General features: G+C 45.5%; 1 protein-coding gene and 1 pseudogene across 2 annotated transcripts; one reads left to right on the top strand and one right to left on the bottom strand.

Annotated features, from left to right (window-relative positions):
• Positions 1 to 1,043: 1,043 nt before the first annotated feature.
• LOC147001966 (large ribosomal subunit protein eL29-like) lies at positions 1,044 to 1,932 on the bottom strand (annotated as a pseudogene).
• Positions 1,933 to 19,839: 17,907 nt separating this feature from the next.
• On the top strand, positions 19,840 to 21,979 carry Izumo1r (IZUMO1 receptor, JUNO). 2 transcript variants are annotated; one of them, XM_021173004.2, is made up of 4 exons: positions 19,840 to 19,977; positions 20,526 to 20,714; positions 21,464 to 21,602; positions 21,711 to 21,979. In XM_021173004.2, exons 1-4 carry the CDS (start codon positions 19,840 to 19,842, stop codon positions 21,977 to 21,979), a joined length of 735 nt encoding a protein of 244 aa, XP_021028663.2. The 2 variants fall into 2 exon arrangements, with proteins under 2 accessions (XP_021028663.2, XP_021028662.1); XM_021173003.1 differs by having other exon boundaries at positions 21,464 to 21,979.
• The last annotated feature ends 721 nt before the right edge of the window (positions 21,980 to 22,700 follow it).

Here is a 22,700-nt window from a genome sequence, read left to right as displayed (position 1 = left end):
AATAGAAAGCTACATAGATTTACAGAGAAGCAGGTAAGGGAAAGTTTAGTTCTGAAGAATAAACAAAGTATATGACTTATTTACAAAGTAGCAACAAAAAGATTACAGTAAGAGTTAACATATTATCTTAGTCACTGTTCTGCTGCTCAGAAGAAACACTATGACCACAGCATCTCTTTTAAAAGGGATCATTTAAGTAAGGCATGCTTAAAGTTTAGTCTATTATTATCACGGTAGGACACAAGCAGCTGGAGAAGTAGCTGAGAGTTCCACATCTGAACCCAGAAGTAGCAGGAAGAGAGATTCTGGGCATGGCTTGGGCCCTTGAAAACCACAAAGCCCACTTCCAGTGACACACTTCCTCCAACAAGACTACATTTAACTCCAACAAGGAATCCTTCTCAAGGAATGCCACTCCCTGGTAACTAAGCATTTAAATATATGAGTTTATGGGGGCCAATCTTATTCTACCACCACATATATGATTTGTTACATGCCGGGTGCTTTTTGGAGTAGCTTTCATACACCAAAACACTAAATGCTTTATAAAATCCTCCATAGACTTCAAGGACCGTCCCATGAATCCAATGTGATGAATGTAATCACAGACTCCAGACTCTTAAGGCATTTGAAGAATGGGCATTATGAAAAGTGTCAGAGTAGGTCACACCCAGGATCTATTATTGCTCTGAAACAAGCCTTAGGCTTGTAAGCATGATCACAATACACCGTTCGGAAATGTGGACATCCAATTTTAAGCACATCTAACAGCAAAGGGGATGCTTCAAGAGAAGCTGCTAGTGTTGGCCTCTTACCATTTCCTGTTCCTTCCTCCAGCTTAATGATGGCTCCTGTTCCCAAGAGTCCTGCTTGCTAGTCATGGCAACATTGTTATCTATGAATTACACTTATGCACTTTGACCTTTGAAGCAGGTCCCTGATGATTGTTTGTTTGTTTGTTTGTTTAACAGATCTTGCCTGAGTTTATTTATAAGAACAGCATAGGACACTGGTCATCTGCAAATAGTGTATGGGGAAGTGTGTCACAGCAGTCCGTCTGTCTTCACACTGGTAGGAGCCTTTTCTATGGGGCCTTCACATGGGGCCTTTGTACCTTTGGGGGCCTGAGCACCTTTGGGAGCCTGGGCTGGAGCTGAAGCCTGGGCCTTAGCTGGAGCTTTGGCCCCTGCCTTGGTTTGGACTTTAGGCTTCGGTTGGCAGAGCCTCTGACACTTGGCCATGTAGCTTCGAATCCGCTTCCCAAGCTTAGGGTGAGCAATTAAAGCCAGCCGCTTGAGTTTGGGGCCCTTTGGCATCTTGGGCTTGATGGCCTGAGGCTTCACCAGGGCCTTGATGGCCTCTGCGTGCGCACTCACTGCCTTTGCATTGTTGGACTGCATCTTCTTCAGGCCTTTCTTGTTGTGCATCTTGGCAAAGCACATGTTCCTCAGGAACTTGGGGTCAATGTGGAGAGCTGTGCCGCGAGCAATCGCCATTATAAGATGGCGCCAGCCTCCGCTGTGCCTAACTAGTAAACAAGCCTTGTACGCAGGTGCGAGAGTGAACTCACGCCTAGTCACTGCGCATCTCGGGGCGTAGTAAAGGGGTGATGGGCGAGCAACAAATCAGGAGCTGACACGCCACATCAGGTGCTGAAACGCCATGGCTGAGGGCTATATAAGCAACGCCATTTTCCGGGGTCTGGGTCTTCCCTCCTGAAGAAGCAATAAAGCTTTTTGCTGCAGAAGAATCCAGTTGTCCGAGTGTGTTCTTGCCGGCAAGAACGATAGCTCGGGACAGGTCAACCCCCTTAAGAGATTCGTATCTTTGCTACCGGGGTTTCTTGATGCCATTTCTGTGTCATTTGCGGGACTGGTTGTGTGTGGTGTGGTTCTCGGACTTGGCCATGTCCGCACGGTAACCAGCGGCTCCTGCAGCGCCTGAGACCGGAAGAGAAAGGGGCTGATTGTTTTGTTGTCTGATTTTTCCTTTGTTTTATCTCACTTTAATTCTTTGTGGGCTGAGGCCTCTTGGGAAGTATTTGACAGCAGGAATTATAGTACTGGTAGCCTCCTGGGGTAAAGAGTAGAGAAACAGGTAAGCAGCAGACACAACAAAAGCTGCAAAGTAAGAGGCTAAGGGGGAAGCTGCAGGAGGAAATAGAAGCCTGGGTGATTTCTGGGAATCTCAGGAGTTGTGAGAGCTCCATGGCTGTTAGCTCCAGCCCATTCTCACAAAGACCAAAGATGGGGCTGAGGAGACAGCACAGCTGTTAGGCCTGCTTGATTCTCTTCTAGAGAACCAAAATTCAGTTTCTAGTACCCACTCTGGGGGGCTCAGAACTGCTTGAAACTCCAACCTAGGGTATGCCATAACCTCATCTGATCTAGACACACACACACACACACACACACACACTCACACATTAATTTTTAATTAAGTAAATATAAAAGAAAGCCCATGGATGAGGCAGTAGCTGCACCCTGGCTTATCTGTTAACTTTTGTATGAGCTAGGGGTGAGGACAGATTACAGATGGCCACAGTTTAAACAGTGAATGCTTCAGCAAAGACTGAAAATCCCACAGGGTCTGTTTTGATTTATTTTCAGTTCAAGACATTTAAGGACGCGTTTCTCGGGTTGCTGCGCAGGTGACAGGATAATGGGAGTGAGACATGCATGGCTACATGCAACAAGGAGTCTGACAAGGGGCATTTGCAATATCGTTTGGAAAAGTCCAAAAGCAAATGGATGCAGCAGTCTACAGCGAGTAACAGTGAGCCATGAGGGGAGAGGGGAGACTTGGAAAGAGGTTTATGTATGGGGGGGAATGTATGAGCTTGTGAGCATGCTCAGGAAGAGAAAAATGTGATTCATTCATATGAAATAAAAAATAATGAAGTTGCAGAAGATCCCAGAGGAGCACAGACACTAGGCTATCAGGCAGTGGCTTCAATGAAATCTGCTTAAATGTGCTCAAATGACTCAAGTAAACTGCAGAAGAATAAAACAAAGACAGGACACTGACACCCCTATGTGAGGGTCAGCATGCACTGCACCATTGGAGAGAGATAAAAAGTGTAATAATGAACGTTAACAAGCAGGTTTCAGAGGCAAATCAGTACCTTGAAAACAGTTTTATTAAAATTATTCAGTAGAAAATAACTATAAATACAACTGCACAGAGCCCAGGGTACCCAGTGGGCTTCCACAAGTTTTCTAGAAAAAGAGCAAAAGGGGAAGAAAAATATTTGAAGAAATCACAATCCAGACTTCACACATATGGTGGGAAACTGGAAACCACACATCATCATGAACCTTCAGTTCATCACTGTAGGATGCTCAACACCCTCCACATGTAGATGCACTGTAGTCAAAGTGTCAGAGAAAAAAGAGACAGTCTTGGGGAGACTGGGGAGAGCCACTGGTCATGTTCAAACTGTCCTCAATAAAATTAGCAATAATGTCTCATCAGAAATCATGGATGTCAGAGAGTGAATGGTGTACTTAAAGCATTAAAAGATAAGAACTACCTAGATGGCCTCTGTGAAGTACCTGCTGTGTGAACATGAGCACCAGAGTTTGGAGCTTCGGTGCCAGTGTAAAGGTACTCATGAGCTAACCCCAGCATTGATGGGTAGAAACAGGAGGATCCTGGGGCTTAGCAACCTCCAGATTCAGTGAGAGAGATCAAGTGTCAAAAACTACAATGGAGAGCAATAGAGGGAGCTCTCCAAAGTCAACCCCGGCCACCATAAATGCATGCATCAGACAGTGTATATGTGCATGAACATGCACACACACAGACACACACACATGCACACACATAGACACACCCATATGCACACACATAGACACACCCACATGCACACACATAGACACACCCACATGCACACACACAGACACACCCACATGCACACACATAGATACACCCAGATGCATACAATGCACAAGCAACAATTCTTCATTTTTTTGAAAGACGTTCTTCAAAACTTAAAGAAAAATTAAGGGATTTTCAGAAAAACAAAAACCCAGAGTTTATCTTTAGAAGATCTGCCTTAATAAAGATGCTAAAGAGTATCTTCCAGGATGAGTGGAAAGAAAGTTAGAGAATAACTCAAAACTATGCATGGAAATAGCATGAGTTATGGCAGCTGGGCAGATAAATATGAGAGCCAGGGTTATCATATTTGGGGTTTGTAGTTTCTCGTTCCTAGATGATTCAAGATACAAAAGGAAAATTATAAATGTATGCCAACAGGCATATGTCAATGAAGATGTGACTCATGACAGCAGGAAGGCAGAAGCAGGGCTGGGTTCAAGCAGAGGCTTTGTTGGTGGTTTTGTTTTGTTCTGAGAGAGGACTCCATGTGTCCTAAGCTGGCCTTGAACTTGCTATGTAACCAAGAATGCTACTTCTCCACCTCCTGAATGCAGAGATGTACAGGCTTGCACTACCACACTCAGTTTCATGCTACAGGGATGGAACCCAGGCTTTCTGTGCACCAAATAACTGTTCTTCCAGCAGAAATCTGCCATTCCCCAGCACTGAGCAGTAGAATCTCATCTGCTGGTGAAGCTAATTGCAATTACCTCAACTAAATTCTTGGAAACATAAGATGTTAACTTGAATCACCAGAATAACCACTCACCTTCCCCCTCAAAAAAACAGCTTCAAAATATGCAGGACAAGAGATAAGGAGAGGATAAAAATTGTAATGTTTCATTTTAGATGAAAAATATTCAAAATTATTGAAAGATTATCTGGCTGTTCTGAAAATCGATCAAGAAATGCTTTTCTCTGAAAACTGATGTGGAGCCTACAGACAAAGTAAGGCCCCTCTGAGCAGAATGCCAGCCTGCATATGACTTTATTAAATCAAAAATGTAATTTTTGAATGAGGAGTTTTGTCAGTGGTTAAAGAGCTTGCCATGTAAGCAAGAGAACCAGAATTCGGATCCCTAGGGACCCACAGAAATCCCAGCCTCAGAAGGAGGAGGCAGGGGATCCCAGAACACACTGCCGAGAAAGGCTAGCCATAGCTGAGCTCTGGATTTGAAGGAGAGACCTGGCTTAAAAGATTAAAGTGGAAGAGCAATCAAGGATGATTTCCAACATCGGATATCAACATTCTTTCCTGTAGGAACCTGGAGAGTCTGTGAACATCAAGTGTCACACTCTGGATCCTCAGGATATAGTGAGGGCGGGACTTTCCCAAACTTTTGAATTATAGAAATGAACTAATACTTTGGTGACTTGATCTTCAGTAAATATTCTCCAGTGAGTACATAAGAAAGAGCAGAGCAAGACCACATGCATTTTAAACCGAGTTTCCTTTTGACCATATTCGGGTGGTGGCTTCTAGAGTTAGGGTATGACAGCCTATATGGTATACTTGGCCCAGAGTCCACCACATAACAGTAATTAGTTCTTGGTAGATTATAAGACTTTTATAAGCACCGAACCTAGGATCTCATGTATTCTGCCACTGAACTATGCTCAACCCAAGGCTTAATAAGCTTTCTGAGCTGCACCAGAGAGCAGCATCTTGGGTCTGGTACCAGCATTGGCAATGGGTTTCTGAAAGATCATGGCAGGCACTACCTGTCAGAGGGTGGTCTAGGGATGGTGGGAACCTGCGTACAACATACATCAGGTACTTAGTCTCCCATGGTACACTGAGGAAAAGAACTCTTGCTTTACATACCTCAGTGGATATATGCAAGAACTTTCTTCAAACTGACTGTACTCTTAATAGAGAACAGAAAAGAATATTCAAAGAGGATTGTAGGATATTCATTGCAGGAAATGCATGATGCAGTGGCAGGGATGAACCACTCCATTCCAGTCTTTGCTGCAAAGTATAAGATATAATATCATGGATATCAGATATTATAAACATGACCAGAAATTGGGTTTCCTCTTGTTCAGGAGCCATGTGCATCAATAGTAAACTTGGTAAAACTACATTTGGTAATCTTGTACTGCTGGGAATCCTTTCAATAATTTGGAGACTATTTGGCACTTTATTCCATGTCTTCCTGGCTATCCAAGAACTTCTCTACGTTGGATTTTTATATTTCTTTTTAATTCTGCTTACTTGTGAATTATTAGCTTACTACATTGCTTTTTGATGAGTTTAGAAAATCATCTAGGCTCTAATTCAGGAGGTGGTGGAAATAAATACAGAAGGAGGGAAGGGGATGAAGTAACTGTAAGGAAGTCTGAGAAAGTCCTAAGGAATCATATTATTAACTATCTACCTAAAAATACCTGTAACAGATGTATTCAGTGCATAAATACACATATATAGAGCAAATGAAACCTTTCCATCCGAACTAACAACATTTTATCCAAGAGGCAAGAACCATCTAACAAAAATCCCAACCCCAGGCATGAAAAGATCTCTTTTTGAGTTGTTCAGGCTCATCCAAGAGACTCCACAAACATGACAGGTTGTTTCTTCTGCTCTTAGTGGTTTCTCAGAGGTGGAAGAGAAGTCCCTCTTGATGACAACATGCACTTCAGACACAGTGCCAGACATTACCTGAAAGCCTCCTCCCTAAAGACTAACTTTCAAGGTATCAGAAGTTGCAATGCAAGATTACAAAGAAGGGAAGCAATGAACACTCCTGTGTAGCTATAACACTTATGAACCATGACAATGATCACATGACATGATAGCTCTAAGGGTGCAGTAGTGGCACACATATGTTGGTGGTAACCACCAGCTATCTAATTGGACTTAAGAACCACTCAACAGGATGGAAATTTTGCTTGGTACTACTAGGAAGCTAGCCAACCACCCAGGGCTGGTGAAGTCATGGATCTTAGATGGGAATCTACAATTACTATTTTTTTTAAACCAGTATAATCCCTAACTTTATTAGAAATATTTGTCCTTATATCCATAGGTCAGTGCAATCCTCATTCCACATCAAAGAAACTTCTCTTCACAACAGAGACCATTACAGAAAACCACAACCAACCAAAATGCAGAGCTGTGGAGCCCAGCCACATTGGCTATATCTATAACATACCTGCTGCACCTAAGGCTCAGGGGTCATTGTAGAAGGTGGAGCAAGAACCCAAGGACTTTGCTATGAGACTGTATCTTAGGAAAAAGCATGGCCAACCCTAAAAACATACAACAGGTAACACTATACAGACTAAGCAGGTTATGCTTATATATGTAGGAATATCTATAGCTATCTATCTATACAGATATATGTATAAATATGTATGTATATAACAATAACTAATGAAAAAGAGACTGAATTTTAAAAGAGCAAGGAGTTATATATGGAAAGGTTTGGAGGAAGTAAGAGGAAGACAAGAATGATGTAATCTCCAAAATAAAAGAATAATCAAATTGTATCTTGGATCTTCAAAGTTTTGGGGCTAATATCCACTTATCAGTGAGTGTATACCATGTGTATTCTTTTGTGATTGGGTTACCTCACTCAGGATGGTATCCTCCAGATGCATCCATTTGCCTAAGAATTTCATGAATTCACTGTTTTTAATAGCTGAGTAGTACACTATTGTGTAAATGTACCACATTTTCCGTATCCATTCCTCTGTTGAGGTATCCTGAGCTTTTGTCCCCGCCGGCAAGAACACACTCGGGACAACCGGAATCTTCTGCGGCAAAAGCTTTATTGCTTCTTCAGGAGGGAAGACCCTGACCCCAGAAAATGGAGTTGCTTATATAGCCCTCAGCCATGGCGTTTCAGCACCTGATATGGCGTGCCAGCTCCTGATTTGTTGCTCGCCCATCACTACGCCCCGAGATGGGCAGTGACTAGGAGTGAGTTCATTCTTGCACCTGCATACAAGGCTTGTTTACTAGTTAGGCACAGTGGAGGCCAGCACCATCTTATAATCGCCATTGCTCATGGCTCGCAATTGCTCGCGGCATGGCTCTCCACATTGAGGGACATCTGGGTTCTTTCCAGCTTCTGGCTATTATAAATAAGGCTGCTATGAACATAGTGGAGCATGTGTCCTTATTTCAAGTTGGAACATCTTCTGGGTATATGCCCAGGAGAGGTATTGTGGGATCCTCCGGTAGTACTATGTCCAATTTTCTGAGGAACTGGCAGACTGATTTCCAGAGTGCCTGTACAAGCTTGCAATCCCACCAACAATGGAGGAGTGTTCCTCTGTCTCCACATCCTCACAAGCATCTGCTGTCACCTAAATTTTTGATCTTAGCCATTCTGACTGGTGTGAGGTGGAATCTCAGGGTTGTTTTGATTTGCATTTCCCTGATGATTAAGGATGTTGAACATTTTTTCAGGTGCTTCTCAGCCATTCAGTATTCCTCAGTTGAAAATTCTTTGTTTAGCTCTGTACCCCAATTTGCAAAATACATGAAACTCAAGAAGAAGGAAGGCCAAAGTGTGGATACTTCTTTCCTTCTTAGAATGGGGAAAAAAGTGCCCATGGAAGGAGTTACAGTGACAAAGTTTGGAGCTAAGATGAAAGGATGGACCATCCAGAGAGTACCCCACCTGGGGATCCATCCCATAATCAGCCACCAAACCCAGACACTATTGCATATGCCAGCAAGATTTTGCTGACAGGACACTGATAAAGCGCTCTCAAGTGAGTCTATGCCAATGCCTGGCAAATACAGAAATGGATGCTCATAGCCATCTACTAGTGGAACACAGGGCCCCCAATGGAGGAGCTAGAGAAAGTACCCAAGGAGCTAAAGGGGTCTGCAACGCTATAGGAGGAACAATGATATGAACTAACCAGTACCCCTCAGAGCTGTGTCTCTGGTTGCATATGTAGCAGAGGATGGCCTAGTCGGCCATCAATGGGAGAAGAGGCCCTTGGTATTGTGAAGATCATATGCCCCAGTACAGGGGAATGTCAGGGCCAGGAAGCAGGAGTGGGTGGGTTGGGGAGCAAAGCAGGGCAGACATAGAACTGGACAGACACTTGGATATCTCAGTCATCTTCCCTTTGTGCCTAACTTGAATAAGTCAAAGGTCTTTGGATAACCAAAGGAGGGTATAGGGAGCTTTGGGGATAGCATTTGAAATGTAAATGAAGAAAATATCTAATGAAAAAAGAAAAAAAGAATTATCATAAGTTTTAAAGAAGAATTCAATGCACTTTTCTCTGCCTCATTTAATGCAAAATTTGGAGAGCATGAATTTTACAGATAGATTTGAACCAAATAGCCAGTCCATCATCCATGATTTAACAACACACAAAATGTCTCACTGTAACATCTACAATACTGTCTTATTTTAAAATGGAACAAAAGTCTAGACAAATAGAATCATAAATCATCAGAGTGCACTTCTCCTTAAGCCACACTTAATATCCAAATAAAAATAACCACAAAAGACTTTCAGTTAGCATGACATAGTTAACAAGGTATGCGGGGTTGTTCACATGTCCATTCATCCATCAGTCAATCAATACTATGTTATACACATCACACACCATTGACATATGACCTTATCTTTACCTCCAGAGAGCAGATGGGCAAGGACATGAGACATGTCCAAGATTTGGTACAAAACATAGAACTGGACAGACACTTGGATATCTCAGTCATCTTCCCTTTGTGCCTAACTTGAATAAGTCAAAGGTCTTTGGATAACCACAGCCTATTCCTTCTGAAGGACGTATTTACCCATTTGTAGAGATGGTTTCATTAGACAAATTCCAGATTCAAAAACAGACCATCATGCCTGGGAATTTAGAAGGTGAAAGACTTCCCACATAGCTACGGATATGTGCCATGCTTTGTCTTCAAGAACAGTTCAGTGAGATGACTCAGTGGATCCTCTTATGCCCAGTATCCTTGGTAACCAGACATCCCACTGGCATGAGCAGAAACACAAAATTCTCAACTCAAATATAAGGGGCACTCAGCAAGTGAAAAGTCTAGCTCTGTAAACTGGAGTCATTGAATATTCATTACCATTCATATTTCATGGCACTGTAAATCTCATAAAAACAAAAAGCTGTTCAAGAGTTTTGGGTCTTGAAAGAGGTCACTGCAGGATTGAGGATCATAAGACTCATTGTTCTAGAAATGGAAACTACTTAATGATCACACTACAGGGTCATTTATCCACAGTCTCTGGGGGAGTTCATCTCTGGCTATCCTTCATCTTTGCTTCCCACCAAACCTGATGAGCTGAGTTCAATCCCTGTATGCTGCATGATAGAAAGCAAGAACTGACTCCCTGCAAGCTGTCCTCTGACCTCCACACTCAGGCTGTGGCATGTGTGCATGTGCATATACACAACAAACAAACAAACGAATGCAAATTTAGTGATTATTCTTTATCATTTTATTCCTTTAAACTACAAAATGCATTGTGAAATTTCCCAGTCATTTTCAATGTATAGCAGAGACATAAAGACATGGAGAGATGGCTCAGGGGTTAAGAGCACTGACTGATCTTCCAGAGGTCCTGAGTTCAATTCCCAGCAACCACATGGTAGCTCACAACCATCTCTAATGGGCTCTATTAAGACTCCCGGTTCTCGACACATATACACATGCACATGTGCACATACACCAAATACTGTTGCCAAATATAAAAATTTGACTTTCTGAGAATTTTTACTGATAGCTTCTTGGTTAATAAATAAATAAAAAGAAAAAAAAAACAAAAATGAATCATAGGATCTTTTGTACAAAAATAATCTTTTGTTTAGTTAACAAACACCCACTGTGTTCCTACATGTGAAGCTGCTAGGCAAGCTGACTACTTCCCAGGAGCCTGGGCCCCAGAGGGGAACATGTCCACTTGTGCCTATACAAGAGCAGTGTGGTAGGTAGGTTCATGATAACGGTAACATTGTGGGCCACAGGAGTTCAAGGACATCTAACTCAGATGCAGGTCTCTCCAATTGAGTCCTGGAAATGAGTAATCAACTGAAAAGATTGTTGTGGGTACATCCAGGACAAGGGTGGGATTTCCCATGTGAAAGGAAATCACACAAGTGAAAATCCAGTGCAATGCAAGCAAAAGGGGCTGCAGGCATCAAAAGCAACCCACTTAGCTAGAGTGTAGGATCCTTTATTCAGACACCAGGACACGGCTGTGGCTTTGGGTCTAAAGCTAAAACCAAGAATAGCTCAGGTCCCTGGGGAGGGTGAGTAGAGACAGGGTATGGGGGTACTAAGAATTAGGTTCTGGGAGGCCAAGTCTAAATAGGGCTGTATATGTTGGAACCATACAGAATCCTCCCAGTCTAACTTTACATGTTTAGGACAGTTTGAAGGTCCTTTGGGAAAGGCTCAAGGATGGAACTTGGGAAAATGTTTCAATAGCACCACTGATGGGTTACTGCATTGTCCAAAGACACTTTAGTTTTGAGTATACCAGGCTGACACAGCAGAACCTCTGCTGAAAATTAACCTATGTGGAAAGAACATTGGCCGCAGACTTGGGCTGAAGCCCTGTGGACTGTCACACTAAGCCCTTTGCATTAACTCATTTGTTGAAACATTTAAAGCCCCGTCTATGCACCACAAACTATGCTAGAGGCTGGGAACAGAAGGACAAAGTACACCCCTTCAAGGGACTCAGAGTGTGAAGAATAGCATCGTAACATGCTGAAGACACACTATCAAGTAACCAATGCAATGTTAAAACCAAGTTCCCAATCAGGGTGGCCATGGAGAAAGTCTGCACTAGGGATAGACAAAGACAGGCTCTCCAAAGAGAATGGCGCCAGAATGAAGCCCAGCAGGGCAAACAGCTGGTGAAGAAGCAGGGTCAGGTCTTCAGGACAGACAGACCTGCAGGTGCAAGGGCAGAGACTGGTGGTTCATTCAGAGAGCATCGTGATAAGCACATAGGATGAAGATGAGAAGGGAGGGGAGGTTTCCATAGTAACCAGTGGCTGGACCACAAAGAGCCTTGTATGTTATGTTAAAGCACTTGCATGCGGTAGGAGACGGAGAGAAGTCTACAGTAACTATAGACTTCTGGCCCAGGGGACTATGAGGAAGGGGTCCCATTAATCAGCACGAGAAAGCAGAACCGAGAGGGAACAGAGAGCAGCAAGTGGGAGAATCTGGGAGAAGAGTGAAGTGTTACTGGAGGTCTAGGAACACGAGATACTACAGGCCAGGAATGGAGAGTGCTCTTTAGGGACCCACACACAGACAATCAAGGAAACCATGCTGGAGGTCAGAGGCCCAGAGACAAAGAAAGCAGCGCTGGGACAAGGCTCAAGAGCAGGTTCATGGGAGAAATAGGTACTCAAGGAACAAAAACACTGAGATGTGGGCAGAAGACAAGAATGGAGAACCTGAGAATCAGATGGAGGCAGGGGCATTACCTTAGTCAAAAGCTATGGAGAGGCAAGTGAACTCACAGGCTTTGCCCATTGGATCTAACACATGGAGGTGGCTGGCAAATTCAACAAGAGTGGATCACATGGAATGGTAGGAAGAATCTGAGAGGCCCTGGTAGAGGAGCCGTGGAGAACACATACAAGGCGTTAGAAGCATGGCTAAGAGAGCAAAAGAATGCAGGGACATGTGAGAGGTGTGGGGTCAAAGGGTAGTTCCAGGGCAGGATGCAGAGGCAGACTGCATACTGCAACACCATGTAAACCTTACTGTCATACTCTGTGGCTGCGAATGGAAGGACGAGACAGCTCGTGTGTCTAATTTTCAGCCTTTCCATTAGAACTTTGATGTTTTCTATCTGTCGTCCCTGTACTTGGATGCTCTCCAGTACCTGGTAGGCTTCACACTCATTTCCGTTTTGTGATTAGACCTAAAAAGCGGGCCTTTTTCAAGTGGTGATGAGAGGCCCAGCACTGACACCCAGAAATCTCAGCCACCATCAGAGAATGAGCTTGTGGGGGCGAGGGAGGAAAATTGCAAGAGGAAAATGGGAGGGGAGGAGGAGGGGGATGAGAGAAAGGGGGAGTGAGAGAGAGCAGTTGTGATGAATTAGAGGGGTGAGGGAGAGACAAGAATGGGAGCAGAGAAGGAAAGGGAGGAAGAGAGATCAGGGAAGCAAGAGGAAGACAAAGAAAAGAGGCTATGGCACAGCTCAGTGCGGGAGCTTGTGCAAGGCTCCCAATTCAGTCCTTGGTACTGCAAAACATGTTTGTTTTTAAGTAAATGTCAGGGTCTGAAAATCGCTAAAGGAAGACTGAGACTCGGATAGAACGCCAAGACAGAGAGCATTTATTCTGCAGAAACAACCAGCATGTGGGGGTCAACCATTTTATGAAATGGGGACCCCAAACAAAGGCACGCAAGCCTTCTTATAGGGAACCAAGGGAACTCTCTAGAGGGACTGGGAAATCCAAAATCTCATTGGTGGGTGCTAGGGTGTCACAAGTGGTCTGGAGTCGGTAGCCTGCATTCCTATGTCATAAATGTTTAACCACTGGCTGAGATAGGGCTATCCAATGCAGATGGCCCATTCTAAGATATTTTCCCATTCTTGTGGCTATTCCTGGGCTGTTCTTTGGAAGGGGGTTTTATATCTTGTTCTGGATTTTATGGTCTGTTCCTAGAGCTGGTGTCTTATGACTATGTTTCTGGGACTTATGTTCTGTTCATGGAGCTGGTGCCTGTGGCCTTCTTTTTAAAATCAGATCTGATCCTTAAATGGAGAAAAATAGGGTTTATGTTGTCCTTTCAAAATAAGTTCTCTCATGGTTTGAATTATATAAGGAAAAGGATAAGAGAATGGGAGGAGACAAGAAATGCTTTAAAAGATGGGAGAAGGATGCCTGAGGATGGGAAAGAAAGGGAGAGAATAGAAGAGAGGTGGGCTAGGTCATAGTAAACCGGGGAGCTGTCTGGACCAGTGTTGCTGCTTTCTAAAGGCACATAACATGAGACTCTTGCTCAGGCATGTGTCTGCCTGAACTCTGTACAGAAGGGAGGCTGAGGGAGACTGACAGATGCTCATGGGGCAAAAGGCAGCGGTGGGAACAAAGCTATCACATCAGACCCAAGAGAGCATCTCCCCACACCCCATAGACCAAGGAGCTTCATCCCTCGTGGGCAGGAGCAAGCAGTCCCTTCTGGGAACCAGCACTGAGTAGGAGTCCCTAGACACTGAGGCTGAGGGTGAGTGGGCTGTGAGAGAGTAAACCTTGCCAAGGAGCCACGTTTTGGGAGCAGGGCAGTTACAGATGTTCAAGAGTCAAATGCTCAAGAGTCAGTGCACTCAAAAGGAAGGAGCTGAGTTCCGTCTGTGAAAGCAAGGGTAGGTGAAAGGAGAGAAGTGATTTTATAAAGTTGTCCTCTACCTCATGAAACTACAAAGCTTCTGCAAGGCTAAAGACACCATCAATAAGACAAAAATACCACCAACAGATTGGGAAAGGATCTTCACCTATCCTAAATCAGATAAGGGACTAATATCCAATATATATAAAGAACTCAAGAAGGTGGACTCCAGAAAGTCAAATAACCCCATTAAAAAATGGGGCTCAGAACTGAGGAATTCTCAGGAATTCATCAGGAATTCTCACCTGAGGAATACCGAATGGCAGAGAAGCACCTGAAAAAATGTTCAACATCCTTAATCATCAGGGAAATGCAAATCAAAACAACCCTGAGATTCCACCTCACACCAGTCAGAATGGCTAAGATCAAAAATTCAGGTGACAGCAGATGCTGGCGAGGATGTGGAGAAAGAGGAACACTCCTCCATTGTTGGTGGGATTGCAAGTTTGTACAACCACTCTGGAAATCAGTCTGGCGGTTCCTCAGAAAATTGGACATAGTACTACCGGAGGATCCAGCAATACCTCTCCTGGGCATATATCCAGAAGATGTCCCAACCGGTAAAAAGGACACATGCTCCACTATGTTCATAGCAGCCCTATTTATAATAGCCAGAAGCTGGAAAGAACCCAGATGTCCCTCAACAGAGGAATGGATACAGAAATTATGGTACATTTACACAATGGAGTACTACTCAGCTATTAAAAAGAATGAATTTATGAAATTCCTAGCCAAATGGATAGACCTGGAGGGCATCATCTTGAGTGAAGTAACACAATCACAAAAGAACTCACACAATATGTATTCACTGATAAGTGGATATTAGCCCAAAACTTAGGAAACCCAAGATATAAGATACAATTTGCTAAACGCATGAAATTCAAGAAGAATGAAGACCAAAGTGTGGACACTGTGCACCTTCTTAGAATTGGGAACAAAACACCCAGGGAAGGAGTTACAGAGACAAAGTTCGGAGCTGTGATGAAAGGATGGACCATTTAGAGACTGCTGTATCCAGGGATGCGTCCCATAATCAGCTTCTAAACGCTGACACCATTGCATACACTAGCAAGATTTTGCTGAAAGGACCCAAATATAGCTGTCTCTTGTGAGACGATGCCGGGGCCTAGCAAACACAGGAGTGGATGTTCACAGTCAGCTATTGGATGTATCACAGGGCTCCCAATGGAGAAGCTAGAGAAAGTACCCAAGGAGCTAAAGGGATCTGCAACCCTATTGTTGGAACAACATGATGTACTAACCAGAACCCCGGAGCTCTTGTCTCTAGCTGCATATGTATCGAAAGATGACCTAGTCGGCCATCAATGGAAAGAGAGGCCCATTGGACTTGCAAACTTTATATGCCCCAATATAGGGGAATGCCAGGGCCAAAAGTGTGGGAATGGGTGGGTAGGGAAGTGGGGGGCGCTATGGGGGACTTTTGGGATAGCATTGGAAATGTAATTGAGGAAAATATGTAATAAAAATATTAAAAATTAAAAAAAAAATAAAGTTGTCCTCTGACTGGATACATAGCCTATGGCACAAATGCCCACTCCATCACACACACACACACACACACACACACACACACACCAACAATTAATTCAAAATAGGAAAAAATGGACCTCAGATTAGAACAGAGAAATAAATGGGTACTAGATTAAATAGGGCCTGTGAGGACCTGGAGACATGGTCAGTGGTTAAGTGGCTGCTCTTCCAGAGGACCTGGGTTCAATTCCCAGCATCCACATGGCAGCTCACAACTGTCTAAAACTCCTGTTCCAGAGATCTGACACCCTCACATAGACATACTAAACAGCAATATACATGAAATTATAACAATTTAAGCCCACAAACCATGAACAGTTACTTAAATATATACAAAGAATTTAAATGTGAACATCTGGCAACCATCATTATGTTTTTAAAGGATCGTTCTGGATTTTTATTTTTGAAAATCATGACAGATATTTGACTCTGGCTAAGGATGTGTTTGAATTACTTGGAAGTACACTGATTTCCTGCTTTGAGATGCTCAGGGGACAGATTCCTCAAGAAAGAGATGGATGGTTGGCTCAAACTAACATAAAACACAAAACAGAACGTATAAAATCAAATTGGAGATGAGTATCCACTGTGAAGTTCTCTCAACTTTCCCGATGTTGGCAGATGTTAGAGTAAAGCCCTGGGAAGTTTTACCATTTTGACTGTTGCATGGATATTGCCTTGGAGGGAACCAGGGAGCCTGGCTGGAGGCTCTGAGCACCCCCCCTGCTGCAGGGAGAACAGGAACTTAAGCCAACAACACCTCACATTAGATTGAACCATCCAAAGAGTGAGCAGCACGCTGCCCTCTGCTACAAACTTGCAAAGGAGTTTAATTACTCGGGGGCAAGGAGGGGCTTGAGAAGAAGACTTCCTGTCAGGCCTTGGCACTCGCTGCAGACTTCAGAGACCCTGGGTCGTCCTAGCATTTTTGTTTCTTGTTTGTCTTCAAATGCATTGCTTTGGATGACGGGATAACCCAAACGATGGGAAGACAGGACAGGCATCACCATCCAGCATCCCTGTGACTTCAGGTCACTCCATTCGCTGCCCCTCCCTCCCCCTTCAGAATGCCTTTAACTGCCTGCCCCTCTTCCCCTGGTCTTTAATCTGTTGCTGTTTTCGGCTGCTTGAGTGGCTCCATCCACAGCCAGCCCTGATTTAGCAGCCTTCGGTTGGAAAACAGATTTCTCTGGAAGACTGGAACAAAATAAGGCAAAATGAGCTCTGTTCAAGGGCCTCACAGCGCTTCTCTAGGGACAGATGCTTGGCCTGGAGCTCTCTGCAATCACCCCTCCCCCACTGCACCTGCATCCATGCTGGCTGCAATTTTGACACAGTTCCTACAGCTCTGTCCTGGAGGTGGCTAAGAGAGTCCTCCTTATCTCTCTCCCTCCTTGTGGAGGACATTTTTCCATTCCAGTAATGACTCGTGTGACTCATTTTTGGATTCTTGCTCTTGCCACATCCACAGTCATTTTAAATTTAATGTTCAGTTCCAAAACGCTTATGTGTCAAGACTTGTTGCTCCCTGGGTGTCTATACAGGACAGACGTGAGTACCTGCCTCTGCTGTCCCTGTGGACACCGATACAAAAGAGACCCTCGAAGCAGAAATGCCTTTCCATTTGGCCTCTGACTTCAGGAAATGAGTCTCAGCTCTGTTGAAGACCAGACATGCAAGTTGGGCTGATAACCATTACTGCTCTGTCCCTGAAAAGCCAACACACCCCTACCCCCAAAGTCTGACTGTGACGTTTAACTTTTTTAAAGATCTGGATAGTTCCTGCCCCTCAGTCCTAGAGGCATCCCCCTCACCTGGTTCATAAGCATTAAATATGGAGTCAAACAAGCCTTTTCAGATTCTAGCTCCATCAACCTCTGTCCAAGCCTCAGTATCCCCTACAAAAGAGAGTGCTCATTTGGGGTATTCTTGCAGGCAGTAAGCCAGACTGTGTACCAGTGCCTTAGCCTCCAACCCCGTGACTAGTCCTCGTGGATGTTCAGTACTCCATACCCATGCATGGAAACTGCCATTTTTCCTGCACAAAATCAATGTGCTTTGTACATTGACTGGCAGATGAACACCGTGTGCTGTACTTTGTCTTCCTTGGTGGAAAACACAAGGAATGTTTTTATTTACTTACTTATTTACTACTTTTTGTATGAAATTTCAGTGATTTTTGGCTACTTTTCCTTTGGAGACAGAACATAAAAGACAAGCAAAGTTATGGGCATCGCCTCCAATGGGACCTTTGGAGGAGCCATCAGACCAGGCACAGGGTGCAAATGCAGGCTGCCCCTGGTGGCCCTGGGGGGCGGCTTTTGTTTCAGTTTTGATTGTTGCTTAAATTCTTGGCTCGCCAAGCTGCCTGTCTGTGCACCTGCGTGCTGCCAAGCTTGCTCCAGATGCCGTGGGAGGATTCTGTTACTCAGAGGCCCCAGGGGTCTGAGCAGAGGAAGGGACCCGTGGAAGCTTCTGAGAACAAAAGATGAAGGAACCGTTAAGACATCCCTGGGCTGTGACCTTTTCATGATTCCTTTTTCCTGGACAGATTCTGCCAACAGCTCTCATTACAGAGCAACAGACTGATAGAATCTAAGTTATTTCCAAGTTCTCACAGGTTAGAAGCAGTACTGAGAGTTGAACTTGCCACCCAAGGCAGGGATCTCTGGTGCCACAAGGTCTTGTTTCTCTCTCTCTTTTGGAGGCATGGAGGCTACTCAGGTCTAGCTACTGGCTGCTCTCCACACCTGTAGCTCATAGAAGCTGAAGGCTGATAAAAGGGCAATGGGTGGAGCGCCCTCAGCCCACTCACCTCTTTGGCATCAGGAGGAGCAACAGGAGGGCCCTGCCTTGAAGGTACATCTGAAGACAATGCTGAGGGGCTGGTGTCTTTCCTCTCTTCATCCTACCTTCCCGGTCTTTCAGAATAGTTCTTTGTGCAAACTTGGAGCTGGCTCTGTGGAAGAGCAGTCTTGGGTTTGGAGTTCAGGATGGGTCCTGCAGAAGAGTCTGGGTCTCTCAATCACATCTCAGACATCCTGAGGTAGACTACTACTCCGGCTAAACTGCTGATGTGTAGGGCAGGCTCCCAGCAAGCCTAGGTGACGTAAGACCCTTGAAGTCCTGGCAGTGAGGACTGACTGGAGCCCTCCTGAAGCCGGGTTTGCCCTTGTTCTAGCAGAGGGGTGGTCTCTCTGTCCAGCCTCTCCATCCCCTCCCCCATTGCCAGTACAACCCAGAAGAGAACTGGAACTGTATCAGTAAACACCAAGGTACAAGCCAGCCTTCGTGTTCCTGTGCTAGGATGAGGGCTTAAAGGCGGAATATTCCTCAGCCCCTAGCCCCAAGAGGCCAGCAGGGGTCTTAGGCTGTCTGTTACAGCCTGACACACAGGGTGTCTCTGAGATAGACTGGGGTTGGTTGAAATGAGCTAAGGAAAGCTCTTTGGTTGAAGGGTCAGGGTGGGGATGAGCTACTCTGAGGAGCTGGTGTGGACCCTTCCTAGGGAATAGAACTAGGGTTGGCATGTGATGGATAAAGCTGGCTTTGACATCCCACCCCGCCATAAGGAGAATCTGTTTACTGGGAATTGGTTACTTGGCCAAGAGGCTGGCCGTGGGCTGGGATTAAAGCTCTAAACTTCGAGTCCATATGATTACCAAACTAGCAAACTGTATCTAAGTGAACAGCTTGGATCCATTCCTTGCCTGCCCTCCTCTTCAGACCTGCTGTTTGTTTGTTTGTTTGTTTGTTTTTCTTTTTCTTCTCTTTTCCCCTGTTGGTCAGTTTGCTTTCTACATTCCTGCAATGGTTTGTAATGAGTGTCAGTTCCAAGTCTTACTCTACATTCTGTGATGCTGCTCTACACAGAAGGTTCCAGGAGCAGCCAGAATATTTCAGCAACCTAAGGGAGCCTTGGAGCCCCTCCTCCCTCTTCAGTGCCTGATGGTTGGCAGGAGTGGGGTGGGTGTTACCTTCCTGGTCTTCTGAAAGACCAGTTTCTCTTTACCATGGGCTCCTCTCTGCAGCAGGTCATGGCTCAGTGGTGGCAGATCCTCTTGGGGTTGTGGGCAGTCCTACCCACCTTGGTAGGGGACAAACTGATCAACGTCTGCATGAATTCCAAGCGCCACAAGCAAGAACCTGGCCCAGAAGACGAACTCTACCAGGAGGTACAGAGCAGAGCTGGCCCAGGGACTAGGGCAGCTTCTTAGAATTACTAGAGAAGAAATACAGACCAGGTGGTCTCTGTACCCCATCACCCCTAATCATTTAGATCCTTAATTTGGGGTCCATCTAGGGCTTTGCCACTAAGCTGCTCTGGCCGCTTGGGAAACAGGTCATGTGGTGATCCCAGAGGCTATGCTAGCTAACCGTGGGTCAGAGCAAGCCTCCCTGCCGACGTGCGCTGGGGAGACAGGCCTTAATTTGTCTCCTTGTCAGTTTCCTAAAGGCTGTGGGAGGAGGAAAATTCCAACGAGAAGCTCCTCCCACCCACGGTAACCACTGGGTTCCTGAATCTTCTTTCTATTTGCTTTCCTGGATTTATTGCCCCACCCCCACCCCCTGGAGCAGACACCTGGAAGCTCTACTTTGTGGCAAGAAGACAGAGGGGAGGGAGGTCAATGGTCAGGTGCGCCTCATTCTTCAGATACTAGAGTTCCTCCTCTAGAGAGGCGCTCATATCCCCTCTCCTGATACCCTTCTGCCCCCACCTCAGTGCAAGCCTTGGGAGGACAATGCCTGCTGCACACGTTCCACAAGTTGGGAAGCCCACCTTGAGGAGCCCTTGCTCTTTAACTTCAGCATGATGCACTGTGGACTGCTGACCCCAGCCTGTCGCAAGCACTTCATCCAGGCCATCTGCTTCCATGAGTGTTCCCCCAACCTGGGGCCTTGGATCCAGCCGGTGAGGACATAGGAGACAGGAGGCAGACTCATGCAACACCCTTCCATTCAATCCTAGGCTGGCATCTACAGGAGGCAAGTAGGAACAGGAGATGCTGCCCCTCTAGGGATAAGAGCAGAGCCAGAGGTCCCTGCTGGAGACAGGGATGAAAAGGAAGCTAAAATGCCTCTGTCCCTGCATGATAGCATGACAGACACTGTAGGATAAGGCAGGGTGGAATGAGATGAATCTGAGTGTGAATTCTATCTCCTGTACTTACTAACTGTAAGGCCCGGGACCAATGAGCTGCTCTGCCTCACGGTTCTCATTTATCCAATAATTGATGGTGATGATGCCTAGGGCTGAGAGATAGCTTAGTCAGTGAAGTGCTTATCACTATGCATGAGGACCTTAGTTCAATCCTTATTAAAAAAAAAAAAAAAAAGCCAGATGTGGAGGTATGTTGCTGTAATCCCAGCACTGCAGAGGCAGAGACAGGTGGGTCCCAGGAGCTTGCTTGCCAGCCAGCCTAGCCTGCTTGGCCAGGTCTAGGCCAAAGAGAAAATCAGAACCAATGTGGATGGTGCCTGAAGACCAATACTTGAGGTTGTTCCCTGGACTCTGCAGAGAGAGGCATGAGTACTAGCATGCGTGCACGCACACACATTCGCCTGCATTTACAGAATGTAAACACGTGCACGCAGAGAGAAGAAATAATGCTTACAGACATTGTAAAGAATTAAAATATGCCCCTCTCTTCCTGCACCCAGGTGGTCCCAAACGGGCAGGAAGAGCAGTGGGTTTCAGGCGTGCCGCTGTGCCGGGAGGATTGTGAGGACTGGTGGAGAGCCTGCCACACATCTTCGACTTGTAAATCCAACTGGCTCCATGGCTGGGACTGGAGTGAGGGTGAGTGGATTAACTACGTACTTGTGGCCCTCCGACTGGGTGAGGCTGCACGGGGCTCAGAAGGGAAGGGACAGTGGGAAGTTAGGAGCCCGTTTTCAATCCCCACAGAGAAGAAACACTGCCCCGCACATGCGCCCTGCCTCCCTTTTTTGTATCACTTCCCCACCCCGGATGACCTGTGTGAGAAGATCTGGAACAACGCATTCAAGGCCAGTCCTGAGCGCAGGAACAGTGGGCGGTGTCTGCAGAAGTGGTTTGAGCCCACCCAAAGCAACCCCAACGTGGAAGTGGCCCTCCACTTTGCCATCTCTGCCTTAGCCCCACAGCTCTCTTACACCCTCCCAGCCTTCTCTCTGTGCCTGTTGTTCCATCCCTGAGCCCCGCCTCCCTCTCCAACCCACATTTCCTGATCCTTCTGGGCCATGGCCATCTCCATCCTCAGGCTATTCATGTTGGGGGCAGGCTGGCGCCTGAATTTCCCATGCCTCCCAGAGTCCCCTCCATGCTTGGCTCCATCTCCACTGGTCTGGATGGCAGCTGGTACCCAGCAGTCTACGGTGCCTCATTTCTCCTGCCTTTACGAATGGGCACTACTATAGGACTCCGGTGCTTCTTCTGTCCGCAGCCATCTCTTTTGTGACAGAGACAATGCTGACAGCCAAGCGACATATCCTATCATGGTACCTTCAATAAAAGGCTAGAAAAATCTCCTCTCCATGTGTCATTCTGGTCTAGTCCCATGAGCACCAATCCAAGATGCATCGAGAGAGCTGCCTTGCCTTCATTAAGATTTTAATTTCCTTGACTACTAAGGGGTATGAGAACTGTTAATATTTATTGGTCATTTGGAATGTTTTTCTCTTATACACTGTGTGTGTGTGTGTGTCCCTTCCTTTCTTTTCTCCCCTTCTCTTTTCTTGAGAAAGACTCTCATGAATCCCAGGTTGGCCCTGGAACTCAAGGATGACCTTAAACCTCATCTTCTTCCGTCCACCTTCCAGTTCTGGACTTATACACATATGCGATCGCCCCTGGTCTCAGGCTGTGCTAGGGAGCTAGCCTGCTAGCCAAGTACCCTAACAACTGAACCATATCCAC

This window comes from Mus caroli, unplaced genomic scaffold (assembly GCF_978045245.1).
Source record: "Mus caroli unplaced genomic scaffold, Mus_caroli_1 scaffold_11, whole genome shotgun sequence".
In the NCBI taxonomy this organism is placed as follows: domain Eukaryota; kingdom Metazoa; phylum Chordata; class Mammalia; order Rodentia; family Muridae; genus Mus; species Mus caroli.
The sequence above is the reverse complement of the archived record's forward strand: the minus strand, read 5'-3'. Positions and strand labels throughout refer to the sequence as shown.

Excerpts from the sequence above, each read along its gene's own strand:
- Izumo1r (XM_021173003.1), top strand. The coding sequence starts at position 19,840 with ATGGCTCAGTGGTGGCAGATCCTCTTGGGGTTGTGGGCAGTCCTACCC. Across the intron at positions 19,978-20,525 it reads AAGACGAACTCTACCAGGAG|TGCAAGCCTTGGGAGGACAA; the intron begins GTACAGAGCAGA and ends CCCCCACCTCAG. Across the intron at positions 20,715-21,463 it reads TGGGGCCTTGGATCCAGCCG|GTGGTCCCAAACGGGCAGGA; the intron begins GTGAGGACATAG and ends TCCTGCACCCAG.